Genomic DNA, 24,491 nt, shown 5'->3' with positions numbered 1-24,491 from the left:
TGTAATCACAGGCTTTGTGTTCACAACTTCAAACTTGTATATTGCTTGAGGGGTAAACTACAGGTACCTATACTATACTGTATACTATGGTTACTGTCTCACATATGTTACCTGTTTGAATTTCTACATAGCCAAATAAATGTCATGCATTCATTAATCTTGGTAATTATTTAGACATTAGTAAATATATAAATGTAATTGAAAAGTAATTGAAATGTAATTGTTAATTACACATTTTTTATAGTGTAATTAATTACAATTATAATTACATGTAATTGAAATATTTCTTAATTACAAATTACTTTCAATTACTTGAAAAAATGTAATTAATTGCAATTAATTACAATTACATTTTTAATTACCCCAACCCTGCAGATAGTACACTGCTAGGTTTGTACCATAGTAAAGCTAAGGTAATGTGTCGGATCTGCTTAGCTTTCATTTCTGGTTTTCAATTCTAATGCATACATAGAGCTCCGTCAAAACCATATCTTTTATAGTAGGGCATGAAACAAACACTCCTGGTAAAGTTAAGGTTAATGTGTTGGGTAATGCTTAGCTATCACATCTGGGTTTCAGTTCTATGGCCTACAAAGTATCTAGCACTTGCCTCTGGTATATGCTCCATAAAAAAATATCTTTTGTCTTTTGTAGTACCATTTCATTAACCTTAAGAGTTGTAATTCCGGTCTATGCCATATATCTTATAGAAGGGCATGAAACAAAAGCAATGTTATGTTTTGATTAGTCCATTGCTAGGCTTTCTCCTCAGGGTTGTAATGTTAAAGCCTACATGAGTACCAAGTATTTGCCTCTGGTAAATGCTCAATCAAACCTTATCTATTGTCTATACCATATCTATCTATTGTCTAGTACAATCTCATTAAAATTAAGAGTTTAGATTCCGCTCTATTCCTTACACAAATTATAGTAGGACATTACACATACACTCCTATCTGGACAGTCTACAATTAGGCTTTCTCTTTCTGATTTTATGGCCTATATATGCCAAGCATTTTCCTCATTTAAAAGTTTCCTTTTTAAAGGACTGTATATCTGAAAACACAAAAGGGTTATGATAGGGGTGTCAAACATGAAATCAAAAATGAAAACAAGACATCATTCTTCTGAATTTATTGATTGAGATATATAAAATTGTATATTTCATTTAAATGGCTTGTAATGTATTTCAGACCAAATTGTATTTCCGGGGAGCCAGTCATATTCCTGGGAGCTGACGTCACAACATCCCCCGGCCGGTGATGCCAGTAAACCTCTGCTCCATTGCTCGCTGTGTAGTTATATTAAAAATAAGATATTTTGATGACGGTTATAAGAACCTCTGGGGACCAACAAAATACCTGTTATAAGGATAGTTTGTTATACAGTATAACTTGTCAAAACCGCTCCTTGTCGAATCCAGATTCCTGTGTATTTATATCGTAAATAGTAATGTATTTTTCTTCTTAAATTATGTTAATAAAACCTATATAATCAGGAAACCTGGTTATACTGGCCACATCAGCTGTTATATCGGCCACATCAGCTGTTTATACCGGCCATATCAGCTGTTATATACCGGCCACATCAGCTGTTATAAACTGGCCACATCAGCTGTTTATACCGGCCACATCAGCTGTTATACTGGCCACATCAGCTGTTTACCGGCCACACCAGCTGTTATACCGGCCACATCAGCTGTTATACCGGCCACATCAGCTGTTATACCGGCCACATCAGCTGTTATACCGGCCACATCAGCTGTTATACCGGCCACATCAGCTGTTATACCGGCCACATCAGCTGTTATACTGGCCACATCAGCTGTTTACGGGCCACACCAGCTGTTATACCTGCCACATCAGCTGTTATACCGGCCACATCAGCTGTTATATACCGGCCACATCAGCTGTTATAACCGGCCACATCAGCTTTACACATCAGCTGTTATACCGGCCACATCAGCTGTTATACCGGCCACATCAGCTGTTATTCTGGCCACATCAGCTGTTATACCGGCCACATCAGCTGTTATACCGGCCACATCAGCTGTTTACCGGCCACATCAGCTGTTTATACTGGCCACTTCAGTTGTTTATACCGGCCACATCAGCTGTTATACCAGCCACATCAGCTGACCCGGTGACATCCGGTGCAGACAAGTTACACTGTACACATATTACTAAGGCCAAAAAAAAAAAATGTGTCTGTTTAGGGTTACCAGACTGACCCTATTTTTTTTTCTTCATTTTTTTTTCTTCACTTTTCTACGAAAAAAGATTAAAAAGTTGGGATTTCAATCTCAGACTCTGGTTCCGGCTATCATTTTAGAGTGAAAGACACTCCTGGGGGCCCGACTGACCGACCCTATTTTTTTGCCAATGTAACCCTAAACAGACATTTTTTTGGGGGCCTAATTTCAAAAACGACCCATCATTTTTACATGAGTAGATTTACATGATCGTAAAGTCATGTTGTATTTAAAGATGTTTACAGATGACTGTATTTAAAGATGTTTACAGATGAACACACTATGACAATTATAAATTTGCAAGGTCATCTAAATGGTCATGTACCAAACTGGAAAACATATATAATTTGAGGTTATGCTAAGGATGATATGGTATTGGAATGCTTATTTTGTGGAGGGAGATCAATACTGTATACTTGCAACTCACACTTCACACACACAAGACATCACATACACGGGAGGCCGCTCCTAAATGACAGTAGGAAGTGAATGTAAGAAACCAAACCAGTATTGACCCTGGCTGTTAAATTCTGTGTCTGTCCTACAGGTGGTTGGTAGTATGGATGCCCGACCAAGTCATTTATTCTATAATAGTGATAATTTCTGTGTCTGTCCTACAGGTGGTTGGTAGTTTGGACGACGCCCGACTGAGTCATTTATTCTATAATAGTGATAATTTCTGTGTCTGTCCTACAGGTGGTTGGTAGTATGGACGCCCGACCAAGTCATTTATTCTATAATAGTGATAATTTCTGTGTCTGTCCTACAGGTGGTTGGTAGTATGGACGCCGACTGAGTCATTTATTCTATAATAGTGATAATTTCTGTGTCTATCCTACAGGTGGTTGGTAGTATGGACGCCCGACTGAGTCATTTATTCTATAATAGTGATAATTTCTGTGTCTGTCCTACAGGTGGTTGGTAGTATGGACGCCCGACCGAGTCATTTAATTCTATAATAGTGATAATAACTTCTGTGTCTGTCCTACAGGTGGTTGGTAGTATGGACGCCCCGACTGAGTCATTTATTCTATAATAGTGATAATTTCTGTGTCTGTCCTACAGGTGGTTGGTAGTATGGACGCCCGACCAAGTCATTTATTCTATAATAGTGATAATTTCTGTGTCTGTCCTACAGGTGGTTGGTAGTATGGACGCCCGACAGAGTCATTATATTCTATAATAGTGATAATTTCTGTGTCTGTCCTACAGGTGGTTGGTAGTATGGACGCCCGACCGAGTCATTTATTTCTATAATATTGATAATTTCTGTGTCTGTCCTACAGGTGGTTGGTAGTATGGACGCCCGACTGAGTCCTATAAATAGTGATAATTTCTGTGTCTGTCCTACAGGTGGTTGGTAGTATGGACGCCCGACTGAGTCATTTATTCTAAAAAGTAATAGTGAGTCATTTGAGTATAGTGTCTATTCCTACAGTGGTTGGTGGTAGTAATGGACGCCCGACTGAAGTCATTTATCTATAATAGTGATAATTTCTGTGTCTGTCCTACAGGTGGTTGGTAGTATGGACGCCCGACCCGACCCGAGTCATTTATTCTATAATAGTGATAATTTCTGTGTCTGTCCTACAGGTGGTTGGTAGTATGGACGCCCCGACTGAGTCATTTATTCTATAATAGTGATAATTTCTGTGTCTGTCCTACAGGTGGTTGGTAGTATGGACGCCCGACAGAGTCATTTATTCTATAATAGTGATAATTTCTGTGTCTGTCCTACAGGTGGTTGGTAGTATGGACGCCCGACCGAGTCATTTATTCTATAATAGTGATAATTTCTGTGTCTGTCCTACAGGTGGTTGGTAGTATGGACGCCCGACCAAGTCCATTTATTCTATAATAGTGATAATTTCTGTGTCTGTCCTACAGGTGGTTGGTAGTATGGACGCCCGACTGAGTCATTTATTCTATAATAGTGATAATTTCTGTGTCTGTCCTACAGGTGGTTGGTAGTATGGACGCCCGACCAGTCATTTATTCTATAATAGTGATATTTTTCTGTGTCTACCCTACAGGTGGTTGGTAGTCATTCATTTATTCTATAATAGTGATAATTTCTGTGTCTGTCCTACAGGTGGTTGGTAGTATGGACGCCCGACCAGAGTCATTTATTCTATAATAGTGATAATTTCTGTGTCTGTCCTACAGGTGGTTGGTAGTATGGACGCCCGACTGAGTCATTTATTCTATAATAGTGATAATTTCTGTGTCTGTCCTACAGGTGGTTGGTAGTATGGACGCCCGACTGAGTCATTTATTCTATAATAGTGATAATTTCTGTGTCTGTCCTACAGGTGGTTGGTAGTATGGACGCCCCCCGACTGAGTCATTTATTCTATAATAGTGATAATTTCTGTGTCTGTCCTACAGGTGGTTGGTAGTATGGACGCCCGACCAAGTCATTTATTCTATAATAGTGATAATTTCTGTGTCTGTCCTACAGGTGTTGGTTGGTAGTAGTATGGACGCCCGACCATGAGTCATTTATTCTATAATAGTGATAATTTCTGTGTCTGTCCTACAGGTGGTTGGTAGTATGGACGCCCGACCAAGTCATTTATTCTATAATAGTGATAATTTCTGTGTCTGTCCTACAGGTGGTTGGTAGTATGGACGCCCGACCGAGTCATTTATTCTATAATAGTGATAATTTCTGTGTCTGTCCTACAGGTGGTTGGTAGTATGGACGCCCGACTGAGTCATTTATTCTATAATAGTGATAATTTCTGTGTCTGTCCTACAGGTGGTTGGTAGTATGGACGCCCGACGAGTCATTTATTCTATAATAGTGATAATTTCTGTGTCTGTCCTACAGGTGGTTGGTAGTATGGACGCCCGACTGAGTCATTTATTCTATAATAGTGATAATTTCTGTGTCTGTCCTACAGGTGGTTGGTAGTATGGACGCCCGACCAAGTCATTTATTCTATAATAGTGATAATTTCTGTGTCTGTCCTACAGGTGGTTGGTAGTATGGACGCCCGACCGAGTCATTTATTCTATAATAGTGATAATTTCTGTGTCTGTCCTACAGGTGGTTGGTAGTATGGACGCCCGACCAAGTCATTTATTCTATAATAGTGATAATTTCTGTGTCTGTCCTACAGGTGGTTGGTAGTATGGACGCCCGACTGAGTCATTTATTCTATAATAGTGATAATTTCTGTGTCTGTCCTACAGGTGGTTGGTAGTATGGACGCCCGACCGAGTCATTTATTCTATAATAGTGATAATTTCTGTGTCTGTCCTACAGGTGGTTGGTAGTATGGACGCCCGACTGAGTCATTTATTCTATAATAGTGATAATTTCTGTGTCTGTCCTACAGGTGGTTGGTAGTATGGACGCCCGACCGAGTCATTTATTCTATAATAGTGATAATTTCTGTGTCTGTCCTACAGGTGGTTGGTAGTATGGACGCCCGACCTGAGTCATTTATTCTATAATAGTGATAATTTCTGTGTCTGTCCTACAGGTGGTTGGTAGTATGACGCCCGACCAGTCATTTATTCTATAAAGTGATAATTCTGTGTCTGTCCTACAGGTGTTGGTAGTATGGCGCCCGACTGAGTCATTTATTCTATAATAGTGATAATTTCTGTGTCTGTCCTACAGGTGGTTGGTAGTATGGACGCCCGACTGAGTCATTTATTCTATAATAGTGATAATTTCTGTGTCTGTCCTACAGGTGGTTGGTAGTATGGACGCCCGACTGAGTCATTTATTCTATAATAGTGATAATTTCTGTGTCTGTCCTACAGGTGGTTGGTAGTATGGACGCCCGACTGAGTCATTTATTCTATAATAGTGATAATTTCTGTGTCTGTCCTACAGGTGGTTGGTAGTATGGACGCCCGACCGAGTCATTTATTCTATAATAGTGATAATTTCTGTGTCTATCCTACAGGTGGTTGGTAGTATGGACGCCCGACTGAGTCATTTATTCTATAATAGTGATAATTTCTGTGTCTGTCCTACAGGTGGTTGGTAGTATGGACGCCCGACTGAGTCATTTATTCTATAATAGTGATAATTTCTGTGTCTGTCCTACAGGTGGTTGGTAGTATGGACGCCCACCCAAGTCATTTATTCTATAATAGTGATAATTTCTGTGTCTGTCCTACAGGTGGTTGGTAGTATGGACGCCCGACTGAGTCATTTATTCTATAATAGTGATAATTTCTGTGTCTGTCCTACAGGTGGTTGGTAGTATGGACGCCCGACCAAGTCATTTATTCTATAATAGTGATAATTTCTGTGTCTGTCCTACAGGTGGTTGGTAGTATGGACGCCCGACCGAGTCATTTATTCTATAATAGTGATAATTTCTGTGTCTGTCCTACAGGTGGTTGGTAGTATGGACGCCCGACTGAGTCATTTATTCTATAATAGTGATAATTTCTGTGTCTGTCCTACAGGTGGTTGGTAGTATGGACGCCCGACCAGTCATTTATTCTATAATAGTGATAATTTCTGTGTCTGTCCTACAGGTGGTTGGTAGTATGGACGCCCGACTGAGTCATTTATTCTATAATAGTGATAATTTCTGTGTCTGTCCTACAGGTGGTTGGTAGTATGGACGCCCGACTGAGTCATTTATTCTATAATAGTGATAATTTCTGTGTCTGTCCTACAGGTGGTTGGTAGTATGGACGCCCGACTGAGTCATTTATTCTATAATAGTGATAATTTCTGTGTCTATCCTACAGGTGGTTGGTAGTATGGACGCCGACTGAGTCATTTATTCTATAATAGTGATAATTTCTGTGTCTGTCCTACAGGTGGTTGGTAGTATGGACGCCCGACTGAGTCATTTATTCTATAATAGTGATAATTTCTGTGTCTGTCCTACAGGTGGTTGGTAGTATGGACGCCCGACTGAGTCATTTATTCTATAATAGTGATAATTTCTGTGTCTGTCCTACAGGTGGTTGGTAGTTTGGACGCCCGACTGAGTCATTTATTCTATAATAGTGATAATTTCTGTGTCTGTCCTACAGGTGGTTGGTAGTATGGACGCCCGACCGAGTCATTTATTCTATAATAGTGATAATTTCTGTGTCTGTCCTACAGGTGGTTGGTAGTATGGACGCCCGACCAAGTCATTTATTCTATAATAGTGATAATTTCTGTGTCTGTCCTACAGGTGGTTGGTAGTATGGATGCCCGACCAAGTCATTTATTCTATAATAGTGATAATTTCTGTGTCTGTCCTACAGGTGGTTGGTAGTATGGACGCCCGACCGAGTCATTTATTCTATAATAGTGATAATTTCTGTGTCTGTCCTACAGGTGGTTGGTAGTATGGACGCCCGACCAAGTCATTTATTCTATAATAGTGATAATTTCTGTGTCTGTCCTACAGGTGGTTGGTAGTATGGACGCCCGACTGAGTCATTTATTCTATAATAGTGATAATTTCTGTGTCTGTCCTACAGGTGGTTGGTAGTATGGACGCCCGACTGAGTCATTTATTCTATAATAGTGATAATTTCTGTGTCTGTCCTACAGGTGGTTGGTAGTATGGACGCCCGACCGAGTCATTTATTCTATAATAGTGATAATTTCTGTGTCTGTCCTACAGGTGGTTGGTAGTATGGACGCCCGACCAAGTCATTTATTCTATAATAGTGATAATTTCTGTGTCTGTCCTACAGGTGGTTGGTAGTATGGACGCCCGACTGAGTCATTTATTCTATAATAGTGATAATTTCTGTGTCTATCCTACAGGTGGTTGGTAGTATGGACGCCCGACCGAGTCATTTATTCTATAATAGTGATAATTTCTGTGTCTGTCCTACAGGTGGTTGGTAGTATGGACGCCCGACTGAGTCATTTATTCTATAATAGTGATAATTTCTGTGTCTGTCCTACAGGTGGTTGGTAGTATGGACGCCCGACCGAGTCATTTATTCTATAATAGTGATAATTTCTGTGTCTGTCCTACAGGTGGTTGGTAGTATGGACGCCCGACCTGAGTCATTTATTCTATAATAGTGATAATTTCTGTGTCTGTCCTACAGGTGGTTGGTAGTATGGACGCCCGACTGAGTCATTTATTCTATAATAGTGATAATTTCTGTGTCTGTCCTACAGGTGGTTGGTAGTATGGACGCCCGACCGAGTCATTTATTCTATAATAGTGATAATTTCTGTGTCTGTCCTACAGGTGGTTGGTAGTATGGACGCCCGACTGAGTCATTTATTCTATAATAGTGATAATTTCTGTGTCTGTCCTACAGGTGGTTGGTAGTATGGACGCCCGACCGAGTCATTTATTCTATAATAGTGATAATTTCTGTGTCTGTCCTACAGGTGGTTGGTAGTATGGACGCCCGACCGAGTCATTTATTCTATAATAGTGATAATTTCTGTGTCTGTCCTACAGGTGGTTGGTTGGTAGTATGGACGCCCGACTGAGTCATTTATTCTATAATAGTGATAATTTCTGTGTCTGTCCTACAGGTGGTTGGTAGTATGGACGCCCGACCGAGTCATTTATTCTATAATAGTGATAATTTCTGTGTCTGTCCTACAGGTGGTTGGTAGTATGGACGCCCGACCGAGTCATTTATTCTATAATAGTGATAATTTCTGTGTCTGTCCTACAGGTGGTTGGTAGTATGGACGCCCGACTGAGTCATTTATTCTATAATAGTGATAATTTCTGTGTCTGTCCTACAGGTGGTTGGTAGTATGGACGCCCGACCAAGTCATTTATTCTATAATAGTGATAATTTCTGTGTCTGTCCTACAGGTGGTTGGTAGTATGGACGCCCGACTGAGTCATTTATTCTATAATAGTGATAATTTCTGTGTCTGTCCTACAGGTGGTTGGTAGTATGGACGCCCGACCGAGTCATTTATTCTATAATAGTGATAATTTCTGTGTCTGTCCTACAGGTGGTTGGTAGTATGGACGCCCGACTGAGTCATTTATTCTATAATAGTGATAATTTCTGTGTCTGTCCTACAGGTGGTTGGTAGTATGGACGCCGACTGAGTCATTTATTCTATAATAGTGATAATTTCTGTGTCTGTCCTACAGGTGGTTGGTAGTATGGACGCCCGACTGAGTCATTTATTCTATAATAGTGATAATTTCTGTGTCTGTCCTACAGGTGGTTGGTAGTATGGACGCCCGACCGAGTCATTTATTCTATAATAGTGATAATTTCTGTGTCTGTCCTACAGGTGGTTGGTAGTATGGACGCCCGACCGAGTCATTTATTCTATAATAGTGATAATTTCTGTGTCTGTCCTACAGGTGGTTGGTAGTATGGACGCCCGACCAGTCATTTATTCTATAATAGTGATAATTTCTGTGTCTGTCCTACAGGTGGTTGGTAGTATGGACGCCCGACTGAGTCATTTATTCTATAATAGTGATAATTTCTGTGTCTGTCCTACAGGTGGTTGGTAGTATGGACGCCCGACTGAGTCATTTATTCTATAATAGTGATAATTTCTGTGTCTGTCCTACAGGTGGTTGGTAGTATGGACGCCCGACTGAGTCATTTATTCTATAATAGTGATAATTTCTGTGTCTGTCCTACAGGTGGTTGGTAGTATGGACGCCCGACCAAGTCATTTATTCTATAATAGTGATAATTTCTGTGTCTGTCCTACAGGTGGTTGGTAGTATGGACGCCCGACTGAGTCATTTATTCTATAATAGTGATAATTTCTGTGTCTGTCCTACAGGTGGTTGGTAGTATGGACGCCCGACCGAGTCATTTATTCTATAATAGTGATAATTTCTGTGTCTGTCCTACAGGTGGTTGGTAGTATGGACGCCCGACCAAGTCATTTATTCTATAATAGTGATAATTTCTGTGTCTGTCCTACAGGTGGTTGGTAGTATGGATGCCCGACCAAGTCATTTATTCTGTAATAGTGATAATTTCTGTGTCTGTCCTACAGGTGGTTGGTAGTATGGACGCCCGACCAAGTCATTTATTCTATAATAGTGATAATTTCTGTGTCTGTCCTACAGGTGGTTGGTAGTATGGACGCCCGACTGAGTCATTTATTCTATAATAGTGATAATTTCTGTGTCTGTCCTACAGGTGGTTGGTAGTATGGACGCCCGACCAAGTCATTTATTCTATAATAGTGATAATTTCTGTGTCTGTCCTACAGGTGGTTGGTAGTATGGATGCCCGACCGAGTCATTTATTCTATAATAGTGATAATTTCTGTGTCTGTCCTACAGGTGGTTGGTAGTATGGACGCCCGACCAAGTCATTTATTCTATAATAGTGATAATTTCTGTGTCTGTCCACAGTGGTTGTGTATGGACGCCGACCAGTCATTTATTCTATAATAGTGATAATTTCTGTGTCTGTCCTACAGGTGGTTGGTAGTATGGACGCCCGACCAGTCATTTATTCTATAATAGTGATAATTTCTGTGTCTGTCCTACAGGTGGTTGGTAGTATGGACGCCCGACTGAGTCATTTATTCTATAATAGTGATAATTTCTGTGTCTGTCCTACAGGTGGTTGGTAGTATGGACGCCCGACCAAGTCATTTATTCTATAATAGTGATAATTTCTGTGTCTGTCCTACAGGTGGTTGGTAGTATGGACGCCCGACCAAGTCATTTATTCTATAATAGTGATAATTTCTGTGTCTGTCCTACAGGTGGTTGGTAGTATGGACGCCCACCCAAGTCGGTACTCAGCTACTGTCAGAGTACAACAACACAGACAGGAGATTATACAGGAACTCTCCACCATGGTACGAGAGTTGCTCATCCACTTCTACAAGGCCACGCGCTTCAAGCCAACACGAATCATATTTTACAGGGACGGAGTCAGTGAAGGCCAGTTTGCTCAGGTAAATTATATGACATCAAAATGTTAAGAATATGAAAGTTACAGCCAGATTGTCACTCAAATTGTGCAGCACATAATTCAATTATTAATGAAAAGGTCACTATCTGTCATTTATACGAGTGTGAAAAATAACTGGAATTTATCCCATTTTATCTTATTTTATTTTGGGTATCAATGTTCTGCTCTCTTTACCAATATAAATGACTGTACAGTAAGTGTTTTCCCCAATGGGAATTTTTGGATGATAATTTGTGTGCTAGTAAAAATACCAATAGATAACAAGATAGATTACAATTTAAGTACTAAATATTGATATACAATTCAGCTCATGTAGAGATAAAAAAGTTGGGGGGATAGAGATCTTGCATTTGTTGATTTGTTTGTATCCCAATGATGTGAAACATTCCAGGAGGCAAAAGGTTTACAAATCTTGATGAATATTTCCTTTCATTTTCAAAATTATCTTTAATGATCTTTTCAAGATCCTGCATAATTCTTTTTAGGCTTTAGTATATTTATTGAAGGAAATATTACAAGGTTTTAAACAGCTGATGATGTGTGATTATGAGAGCTGAGGGATGCTAAACATTGACATGGAAGCTTAATTTTAAACATCGTTATCACTTAAACACATGTTACAAATATTACTCCTAAAAGTATTGTACTAAAGCTGAAGTGATTTATTATTTTAATATTGTAGCAAAGAGGTAAAAATGTTCGACAAATTTTCATAAACTTTTAAAATAACCTGAAATAAAACACACTATTCATTTTGAGTTATTTTTGTCTTCATAAAAATAAAATATATGAACTGTTCATAATGTAACCGTCAAAATTGTGATGCTGAATAAAATTTCAAAACCTCTTCACTATACATAGATCATAAGAAACATACCAAAATATGTGTTCTGGGTGTCAGATAATTATTTATACCATCCCAGTACCACATCTTAGATTTTAGAATTCTTCAAAAACAAGGAAAGGTTTTTTATAGGAGTCTATTTCAATCCCTATGATGTAAAATTATTTACGAGGCAAAGTGTTTAAATCTCTTTATAAATATTTCCTTTCAATTTCTAAAATAACTTTTTATAAAAATTGCAATGCAATTCATTAAAAACTACTTCATAATTATTTTGCTTTCAATTCAATGAAAGGAAATATTACAGGGATTTAAACAGCTAATGATGTGTGATTATGAGAGCTGAGGGATTCTTTTTGTACTCCATATAGTCTTACAGTCTCGTAATGTTGAGTTATAACACTTATGTTACCTAAGTGGCTATGTTATATGAAAAGATCAATAATTTGATATGTAACGAGCGTTTAGGCGAATGGTATATAAAACTATTTATCAAGTATAAGAAATTTCATATTGCTTAGTCATGAGTGTAAGATTATATTTAATACATAACTAGTATTTAAGGAAATACAGTCAAAACTTTAAATTTCGATTCTATATTAGAGTGGGGAAATCAGGCTTGGATTTAAATGTTTCTGTCAAGATATGACAATATTACTTTGATGGCACACTAAGTCTAAGGATATTTCTGACTAGGCCTTATGATAAACCAGTCAGTTTTGTGACAAGTTTATTATGAATTACTAACCTTAATTTTGTCTTTCCCTAGGTGCTGTCACATGAACTACGAGCTGTGCGTGAAGCCTGCATGAAGCTGGAGTTAGGCTACCAGCCAGGTATCACATTCATCGTAGTACAGAAACGACATCATACTCGCCTGTTCTGTGCCGACAGAAAGGACCAGATAGGTCGCAGCGGTAACATTCCAGCAGGGACCACAGTCGATGTCGGAATCACCCATCCAACTGAGTTTGACTTCTATTTGTGTAGCCATGCAGGAATACAGGTACAGATAATCAATAATTTAGCCATGTATGATGAAATGATATTTCCAATAGGGGAATTCTTTAAAACACTACTTATCAAAAAGTTTTCAATGGATTTTAAACAATTTTGGTCAGAAACATCTTTGGGGGAATGTGAACAGATTTTGTATAAATGATGGCTCTGAAGACATCCCAATGATGTGAAACACACTATGAGGTGAATGTTATGACATCTGCTAAATATCTCCTTTCATGTTTAATGATAAATCACAATTTTCATTTGGCTTTAGACTAAATTATTTTTAAAGAAAGGAAATATTCACTTGTGTTGTATCTGCCAATGATGGTGATTATGAGAGCTGAGGGATGTGTTATTAGGATTTAAATGGTAATTACATAGGCAATGTAAAATTTAAAAATGACATAGCACAGAGACAATAAAGGTAGCTTGTGAATTATGACGTTGGGGGGGGAGGGGGGAATAAAAAAAAATAAAGCTTATTAATTTTGACTTGTTTATGTAACCTATCTAGATTATGACAATTTCTGTGTGCATGAAATTAACCTATTACGCTGACTTTGCAGGGTACTAGCAGACCTTCTCATTACCATGTTCTTTGGGACGACAACCGTTTCCAGGCTGATGAACTACAGACACTGACCTATCAGCTCTGTCATACATACGTACGCTGTACGCGGAGCGTGTCCATCCCCGCCCCAGCCTATTACGCCCATCTTGTTGCCTTCAGGGCACGTTATCATCTTGTGGAGAAAGAACATGACAGGTATTTATCAAGTTTATATATAGAACTTGGTGACCTTCACCTAAAACAGAAATATTACTTGGAGGGTCACATTAACTTAATCATAATTGTAGCAGTGATATTTTCAGGGGCCTGTACTTTTTCAATTGGGGGGAAAAAACTACATTTCGTATTTCTTGAAACATATATTTTAGAGAGTTTTTGTTCATTTTGGAAAATATTTATATAAAATTGTGAAATACAGCAAAATTTCTTTAAAGCGAATGAGCCTTTATTTGACCCCAATTGTACCTAAAAATCACTAATAATGAATCAATTCAGAGTAAGAAAATAATAAAAACTCTTAACTGGTTGAAGGTCAAGGTAATCATTGTTAATTTTCGTTTGTATTAAAAGTTGAAAATAGAATTGAAATTGAGTCAAATTTGCATTAAAAATTGCAAAATATGATTGAAATTGAGTCAATATTGTGGCAGAAAAAAATACTCTTCCTTTTTTAAAAATTCAGATGAACACTAAATATAGCAGAGCTTCTTGTGGACAATTACTGTGGCAATAGGTAGTCTCCTATATATACCAAAGTATTCATATTTTTGAAAAGACAAGAGAGAAAAACCCAACTATGTGTGATTGTTTTCAGTGGGGAAGGCAGTCGTCACTCAGACAACAGTGAAGACAGGACACCGACAGCCATGGCACGTGCCGTCACCGTTCATCCCGACACCACCAGGGTCATGTATTTTGGCCTAGTCACCTGGTGATGACAAGTGCCAGAATTAATAGGATTCCACAGTTTAATCACACTCCATTAACACTTTCACCACTGTAGGCCATAATGGACTCATCCAGATCAATGCATGGTAGAGTCTACTAAAGTTACATAGGGGTGAATGAGTTAGAAAAAACTTATGCAGCGAGACTTTAACAAGGAGTATGTACTGTTATTTATGTACAGAAATTATAATGCAATCCAGATAGAGCTAAGTATGGACTTAATGGGTGGATGATGGTGATGATGAATTGTGCCGTTGTGACAGATAAACACTTACTGTGCAATTTGATTCGTGATCGGGTTGATTTAGAATCTACCATTATTTTAAAATGTGGACTTGCTCGGAGGTAATGGACAGAAACTTTGATTGATATTACTTATACGATCAGTTGAAGGAGGAAATATTGACCAAAAGATTTTACAAAATTGTGTCATTGACTTAGTCTGAACATATAATTATTATTTTATATCACTTTTTGCATTCCTCCCATATTGTATTGATTTTCAGTACTTAAAGAAAACTCAGAAATCTCTTTCCATACACATATCCGAGTGAAAAAAATGTGGAGGACGACCTGATAAGTTACTTTTGTATGGAAGGATCGGTTTACTGGAGTTACGATCATACACAAATCACCGTTGAAAAAATATGTGTTGATGTCAAAATTTTGGAAATCTCAACCAAATTTTGGAATGCTTTAACTGTAATTTTTCATACATTTTTTATACCATCTGAGCATTTCATTTATCACATCAAACCAGATGCTATATTAGACTGAGGTTATGATTTGTGTGTGTTCATCAAATGTGTCCTCGTCAATTATCCCCACAAATTATATTTATTCTGTTCGAATCAATGATTAGGCTGTGAGCAAGAAGGGAAGCCGGGACAATCCAACCAGGGTACTTCCAATCCTGAAAGGGACAAATCCAAATAATGCCTCCGAAGAATTTTCTACCAAATGGATAATTTTTGTATTATAAATTCCTCTTGCATTTTGTGTACCATAGATTACAATGTATATACCTGCTTACCATACAATCAGTGAGTACACGGCTGGATCTACTCCCGGTTTCCTTTCTTGGTGTTTTATCAAGATTTTTATACTTGCATTTATTGTATGATAGCACATGAACTGGAGAGTTATTTAGTCATATGTGCTGAAGTTAATATGTCGCGAATCTGTGTTCTGTAGCGAGTTCTTTTGGTGCTGACAACTAGCCAAAGTCGGGAATAGATCTCCCACCAGAGGGAGTTTGACAAAACAGATTCTCCTTTTGTACAAAGCTCCTTTCATAAGGTTTTGACCTTTGATATGGCATTCGGCAGTATGGAGTTTGACCTTCTCCCTATCAAATTTTATAAAAATAACTTAAGTTTTACAAGGTTTGACCATTGAAAACTGTCTTTTGTGGGTCCACTTATCTATTTTACTATGTGGTGTGGTATTATATGTAGTTAAAATGCAATATTTGATTAATTATTCTTTTTAAAGATAGAGTTTATTAAGAAATAACAATAACCGATTTAAAATAGATACAGATTGGAATATGTAGATCATATTTCATCCTTGTTTGATTAAGATTGTTGATGACTTGAATGAGAATGACCTCGGTAATTTTTAAAGGAGAACAAACCCTCAAACCATTACACACATGACACCTATAATGACAGTTATTTTGTACAGGCAATCTTCACGCTATCCTATTACGAGGTTTGAAATCATTCACATCATGTATGTATTACAAGCAAATATTTTACAATTTGTCTTCAAACCGTCGTATAGTATCATTTTCCATTACATTTCTGTATGTTTATAGTATTTGTTTTTAAATCATCTATTGTTCACAATTTTTTTGTGTTAAGTCCCACCAAATAGTCTAAACCAGTCCTGCCTAAGTTGTATCCGCCATGTATGCAATCTAGATCTACAACCAAGCATAATCCATGGCTTTGAATATTCGATAATGTTCCATATTCGTCTTCCCCGAAAAGTCCCAACTTTTAGTCAAATATTATACAAATATTGGTACATTCAAATCACTGGTCCATTTTATTCTTTTCACTTATTAATATTCATTAACAGGGGATAGAAAATTTTCATATGATAGTATTTTGCAAATATTTCAGTGCCAGTAACATTATCTTGAAACAAACATTGTATTATATTTGTAGATTATTTCTTTTAGCCTAATTTATCCCAATATATCATAATGATACCACATCCAATATAAAACCGGGGAAATTTTACTCAAGATTTCAGCTGAAAATATTTTGATTAAGTCATTAATTGTTTAAATAATTCTATTAAAAAATCATGAAATGATAAAAAGATTGAATTGTAGATGATCATTTTAAGGAGGAGTTTTATTCAAATGATTTTTTGTGAGGTAAAGATATTTTTGTCAGTTTTATATTTACTTGTACTAGGCTGTGTCGATTAGGATGTGAGGATTTTTATGTCCTATCAGTCAATCATGTGTCTTACTCGTCACCACAAACATGTATTCTATTGACTAGTTATCCAAATACATTATTAAATACTCTGAAAAATATAAAATCTCTAGTCAACCAAAATGAAATAGTCCATTATCTACAAATCATGCCTTTTGAAATTGATGTGCCTGCTTTTTACACAAAAAAGATTAACAGATTCTCTGAAAATGATATTGTTTTGTGTAGTAAAGCTTATCTGGTGTAGGCTCGTGGCTGAAATAGAAAATTTACAATAATATTTTTTCTTCCATTTTAAATTACTGCCTGCTTTTATCAGTTGAATAGGAAATGTGTAGGTAACATCATGGCAAACACTGAAGGACAAAGTATCATTTCTCCCCTAGGTGAGTTTGCTTATAAAGGAGAATAAGGTCTTCAAGAATGTGTTTCTTTGTAAATTTCCAAGTCCACCAACTGGTGAGATCCTTATTTCAGGTTAGTCTGGATGAATTTGTAGTTTTACTAGATCCTTATTTCAGGTTAGTCTGGATGAATTTGTAGTTTTACTAGAGCTTATTTCTTTGAACCAAACCCACCTAGTGTTGACAGGCTGCTAAAGCATTCCCCTATTTGTTTTCGCTCTGAAGGATAACTATTTAATGAAAATTTACAAGTGCCATTTGTGAGTTGCTTTGATTACAATTTGTGACGACCATGTGGGTAATATAGTCGTTAGATTTGTGGCTTGGTTCCACAGTATGTGCCGGTCATGTGTACATAAACAAACTAGTCTTATAACACAACTATGTTGTAATTGTAGTCAATTTCCAGTTTAAGCAATTTATTTGTGAAAAATTTTAATTGATGTGGCATCAAGTTTATTTACCTTTTAAATATGTGTGTTGTTTATTATTGATGCAGTTTGTAATGGCCATTATTTGAGGCTGTGGTGAAATAATTAAAGTCTCCAGTTGTGTCTGTGTCTGTAGTCATCTCCCAATTCCTAAGTCCTTGTGTAGAGTGCAATTACCTGTCCCAAATGTTCCATTATCATATCGAGTGTTCTTGATGTCAGAGTCTAATAGTGTTGATAAGACATATCATAAAAAGCTGAATAGGATTATATTGTTATTAGCTCAATCTGGTTTTATTATGTTGATAAAGATGTTGTGGTAGTTTTGTCCCCCACAGTGTATTTATGTGAGTGAGTGAGCAAGGCGTCCTTATTACTTTGTTCTGTAATCACGATTTGTGTCCTTGAAGGAGAAATACTGATTGTGATGTCATCATTTTAGTATTTTTATTTCCCAAAAAATTTGACGTTACTTTCACAAAGAGATGATGTAACAATGCCAGATTTTATTCCGTGGATCACGTTTGTGTTGTTTTGTTCCTCCCACCATTGGGGACCGTTGTTATTCTGAATTCCCTCATCCACTTCAAACTTTTGTGTCAAACATTTGTATGTCTGTATAATAATACTTTGTTGATGTGTTATTTAAACTTCTTTTTTTTTTCCTCTAGTAAACATAACGTGAAGTTTTGTTTTTGTAAATAAGCGTAATTATAGAATGGTATCGCATCTTAAAGATGTAAGATATATGTACATAGGAAGGGATAGCTATTTTATATGATTAGTCCTGCCATGAGTCATATCTCTCGGCCTTGTTTTCTGGGTTGCCTCCGGTCACCTTTAGCATCGTGATGGGAGAGATATGATAAAACTTTTAAACATTAGAAAATCACCATAATGTCGCTCTAAAAATAAATGCCAAATTAAGATGATATTGTAGCTGGCATTTGTCTAAATGAATTCTCATTCACTCGCTGCCTCTTGTCATTTGAAACTGTTCATGAAGTAGTTGTAATTTGGATGACAAAACCCTAGTGTCCCTGTTCATTTCAGAGGGTCAAAATCTCGTGCGCTTATTCAGTAAATATATACCATGATTAAATACAACTCCACAGATATCGGATCTTGTTTGTGGAATTGTAGAACCTTTGAATCTTTAGAAGTTAGATCTGCAGCAAAACCATTTAAGTGAAATGTGTTACTGCTACTGTCAAACAAAATCTTTCAAATAATCTCGCACAAAAAAGGATCATAAATCATGATTAGATTTGTATTCCTCACTAAGCAACAAAGATGACGAGGAGAAAGAGCTAATTAATCAAAGGAAAAAAATCGTTTTAAGGAAACGAATGGGTTTGATGACAATTGATATTTATTTTTGTTAAATGGCTTACAAATACTGTGAACAAATTAAGAGCTGATACAAGTCATTTTAGTAGTATTGAGACGATATAAGAATCATATCCAAAAAGAACCAAGATAGAACAAAATATCCGCCTGTGTGTACAAACACGAAATCAAAATTTATTTTCAAGAAACTACTTAAAATTTTTTCAAAATTATTGTTTTTACAATTTCAAATAAAAGAAAAAAAAAATATTCATGGAAAGGTTTCTTAAGGTTATGGGAACAAATCTGCCTTAAAGTTCAAAAGTTATTTATAGGTGTCCTAGAACAATGAATTTGTACAGCACAGAACACAATGAAGATCACACAAAGGTTGGATTACTTACAATTAACGGGTCAATATTGTGCCTATCTACAAGGTTGTTACACCAAAATTATCAACCAACATGTCATCATTTTAAACATGATCTATAATGAGGATAAGATTTTTATTTTTCAGGAACCGTAAATAGGGATATATTTTCTCTTCATTTTGGATCTTGATGTATTGAGTTGGAGAGTCACAAAGACTGTCCATCAATATAAAGTGCTAACAGTTGAACTATAACCAGGGATATCGTGGAGATAATATAGTAAGAGTAATATAGAAACAAAACAGAGTGGAATGTTATCTGTTGTCTAGCAATATGTGTGATTCATAAAAGTTTGGGCAAAGCAATATTCCACTACTACTACCACACAATAACGTAACAAGTCAGCAATATTCTGTTGGTTTTACCAGACAATGGAGTATTAAGTATCCACTTTATGTACTTCATGTTGTATCATATTTCCCCAAGTCTAGTTAAGTACTGTTGCTTTTTAAAGAGTCCTATAAGTATTTTAAATTAATAAAATGACAAAATGTATATTGAAAATCAGTGTTATTGTTATGTTTTATGGCACACTATCGCTGTAAACCAGCTTATTTTCGTGTATTCTGCAGCAGATAAAAAAATCGGGAAAATGTTTCCAGTACAGTGCACATGTATAATGTATTTGAAATAGAACTACATGTGTATAAGACTTAGTCACAGTGAACTAGTTACTAGGCTTGAAAACGTGAAATTAAGTCGCTGTGAAAATAAGTTTGTTTACCGTACTGGTTTGAGTCAGTCGAGACTAAATGTTGATCACGCTTCATCTAGTCAAAGTCGGCTAAACAGTCTGTGACATGTTAATGACTGGGTTTGGGTATAGGAGCAACACACTACCACACACTTGTCCTGTGTGGGTATAGGAGTAACACACTACCACACACTTGTCCTGTGTGGGTATAGGAGCAACACACTACCACACACTTGTCCTGTGTGGGTATAGGAGTAACACACTACCACACACTTGTCCTGTGTGGGTATAGGAGTAACACACTACCACACACTTGTCCTGTGTGGTATAGGGTCCTATAGGAGTAACACACTACCACACACTTGTCCTATGTGGGTATAGAGAGTCCTTGTGGTATAGAGAACACACTACCACACACTTGTCACTATGTGGGTATAGGAGAACACACTACCACACACTTGTCCTGTGTGGGTATAGGAGTAACACACTACCACACACTTGTCCTGTGTGGGTATAGGAGCAACACACTTGTCCTATGTGGGTATAGGAGTAACACACTACCACACACTTGTCCTATGTGGGTATAGGAGTAACACACTACCACACACTTGTCCTTGTGGGTATAGGAGTAACACACTACCACACACTTGTCCTATGTGGGTATAGGAGTAACACACTACCACACACTGTCCTATTGGGTATAGGAGTAACACACTACCACACACTATGTCCTATGTGGGTATAGGAGTACCACACTACCACACACTTGTCCTATGTGGGTATAGGAGTAACACACTACCACACACTTGTCCTATGTGGGTATAGGAGTAACACACTACCACACACTTGTCCTATGTGGGTATAGGAGTCCTTGTGGGTATAGGAGAACACACTACCACACACTTGTCCTATGTGGGGTATAGGAGTAACACACTACCACACACTTGTCCTATGTGGGTATAGGAGTAACACACTACCACACACTTGTCCTATGTGGGTATAGGAGTAACACACTACCACACACTTGTCCTATGTGGGTATAGGAGTAACACACTACCACACACTTGTCCTATGTGGGTATAGGAGTAACACACTACCACACACTTGTCCTGTGTGGGTATAGGAGCAACACACTACCACACACTTGTCCTGTGTGGGTATAGGAGTAACACACTACCACACACTTGTCCTGTGTGGGTATAGGAGTAACACACACTACCACACACTTGTCCTGTGTGGGTATAGGAGAACACACACCAACACTACCACACACCACACACTTGTCCTATGTGGGTATAGGAGTAACACACTACCACACACTTGTCCTGTGTGGGTATAGGAGTAACACACTACCACTTCTGGATGAGACCACTACACACTTGTCCTATGTGGGTATAGGAGTACCACACTACCACACACTTGTCCTGTGTGGGTATAGGAGTAACACACTACCACACACTTGTCCTGTGTGGGTATAGGAGTACACACTACCACACACTTGTCCTACCACACTACCACACACTTGTCCTATGTGGGTATAGGAGTACCACACTACCACACACTTGTCCTGTGTGGGTATAGGAGTACCACACTACCACACACTTGTCCTATGTGGGTATAGGAGTAACCACACTACCACACACTTGTCCTATTGGGTATAGGAGTATACCACACACTGTCCTGTGTGGGTATAGGAGTACCACACTACCACACACTTGTCCTGTGTGGGTATAGGAGTAACACACTACCACACACTTGTCCTGTGTGGGTATAGGAGTAACACACTACCACACACTTGTCCTATGTGGGTATAGGAGTAACACACTACCACACACTTGTCCTATGTGGGTATAGGAGTAACACACTACCACACACACTTGTCCTGTGTGGGTATAGGAGTAACACACTACCACACACTTGTCCTATGTGGGTATAGGAGTAACACACTACCACACACTTATCCTGTGTGGGTATAGGAGTACCACACTACCACACACTTGTCCTGTGTGGGTATAGGAGTAACACACTACCACACACTTGTCCTGTGTGGGTATAGGAGTAACACACTACCACACACTTGTCCTTGTGGGTATAGGAGTAACACACTACCACACACTTGTCCTGTGTGGGTATAGGAGTAACACACTACCACACACTTGTCCTTGTGGGTATAGGAGTAACACACTACCACACACTTGTCCTATGTGGGTATAGGAGTAACACACTACCACACACTTGTCCTGTGTGGGTATAGGAGTAACACACTACCACACACTTGTCCTGTGTGGGTATAGGAGTAACACACTACCACACACTTGTCCTATGTGGGTATAGGAGTAACACACTACCACACACTTGTCCTGTGTGGGTATAGGAGTAACACACTACCACACACTTGTCCTGTGTGGGTATAGGAGTAACACACTACCACACACTTGTCCTATGTGGGTATAGGAGTAACACACTACCACACACTTGTCCTATGTGGGTATAGGAGTAACACACTACCACACACTTGTCCTGTGTGGGTATAGGAGTACCACACTACCACACACTTGTCCTGTGTGGGTATAGGAGTAACACACTACCACACACTTGTCCTGTGTGGGTATAGGAGTACCACACTACCACACACTAGTCCTGTGTGGGTATAGGAGTACCACACTACCACACACTGGTCCTATGTGGGTATAGGAGTAACACACTACCATACACTTGTCCTATGTGGGTATAGGAGTACCACACTACCATACACTAGTCCTGTGTGGGGTATAGGAGTAACACACTACCACACACTTGTCCTGTGTGGGTATAGGAGTAACACACTACCACACACTTGTCCTATGTGGGTATAGGAGCAACACACTACCACACACTTGTCCTGTGTGGGTATAGGAGTAACACACTACCACACACTTGTCCTATGTGGGTATAGGAGTAACACACTACCACACACTTGTCCTGTGTGGGTATAGGAGTAACACACTACCACACACTTGTCCTGTGTGTGGTATAGGAGTAACACACTACCACACACTTGTCCTGTGTGGGTATAGGAGTAACACACTACCACACACTTGTCCTATGTGGGTATAGGAGTAACACACTACCACACACTTGTCCTATGTGGGTATAGGAGTAACACACTACCACACACTTGTCCTGTGTGGGTATAGGAGTACCACACTACCACACACTTGTCCTGTGTGGGTATAGGAGTAACACACTACCACACACTTGTCCTGTGTGGGTATAGGAGTAACACACTACCACACACTTGTCCTATGTGGGTATAGGAGTAACACACTACACTACCACACACACTTGTCCTGTGTGGGTATAGGAGAACCACACTACCACACACTAGTCCTGTGTGGGTATAGGAGTAACACACTACCACACACTTGTCCTATGTGGGTATAGGAGTACCACACTACCACACACTTGTCCTATGTGGGGTATAGGAGTAACACACTACCACACACTTGTCCTGTGTGGGTATAGGAGTAACACACTACCACACACTTGTCCTGTGTGGGTATAGGAGTAACACACTACCACACACTTGTCCTATGTGGGTATAGGAGTAACACACTACCACACACTTGTCCTGTGTGGGTATAGGAGTAACACACTACCACACACTTGTCCTATGTGGGTATAGGAGTAACACACTACCACACACTTGTCCTGTGTGGGTATAGGAGTAACACACTACCACACACTTGTCCTGTGTGGGTATAGGAGTACCACACTACCACACACTTGTCCTGTGTGGGTATAGGAGTACCACACTACCACACACTTGTCCTGTGTGGGTATAGGAGTAACACACTACCACACACTTGTCCTGTGTGGGTATAGGAGTAACACACTACCACACACTTGTCCTGTGTGGGTATAGGAGTAACACACTACCACACACTTGTCCTGTGTGGGTATAGGAGTAACACACTACCACACACTTGTCCTATGTGGGTATAGGAGTAACACACTACCACACACTTGTCCTATGTGGGTATAGGAGTAACACACCTACCACACACTTGTCCTATGTGGGTATAGGAGTAACACACTACCACACACTTGTCCTGTGTGGGTATAGGAGTAACACACTACCACACACTTGTCCTGTGTGGGTATAGGAGTAACACACTACCACACACTTGTCCTGTGTGGGTATAGGAGTAACACACTACCACACACTTGTCCTATGTGGGTATAGGAGTAACACACTACACTACCACACACTTGTC

General features: G+C 38.7%; 1 protein-coding gene across 1 annotated transcript in view; it reads left to right on the top strand.

The window, feature by feature from the left end:
* Positions 1–17,452, top strand: part of LOC138308470 (protein argonaute-2-like) — a 47,077-nt gene extending 29,625 nt beyond the window's left edge. Inside the window, 6 exon segments of the mRNA XM_069249453.1 lie at positions 1,194–1,245; positions 1,247–1,275; positions 10,901–11,108; positions 12,739–12,975; positions 13,541–13,740; positions 14,360–17,452. Of these exon segments, the coding sequence (XP_069105554.1) occupies positions 1,194–1,245; positions 1,247–1,275; positions 10,901–11,108; positions 12,739–12,975; positions 13,541–13,740; positions 14,360–14,480 (847 nt within the window). The 3' untranslated portion in view covers positions 14,481–17,452.
* The last annotated feature ends 7,039 nt before the right edge of the window (positions 17,453–24,491 follow it).

The sequence above is a fragment of the Argopecten irradians genome, chromosome 15, assembly GCF_041381155.1.
Source record: "Argopecten irradians isolate NY chromosome 15, Ai_NY, whole genome shotgun sequence".
NCBI lineage: Eukaryota > Metazoa > Mollusca > Bivalvia > Pectinida > Pectinidae > Argopecten > Argopecten irradians.
The sequence above is the reverse complement of the archived record's forward strand: the minus strand, read 5'-3'. Positions and strand labels throughout refer to the sequence as shown.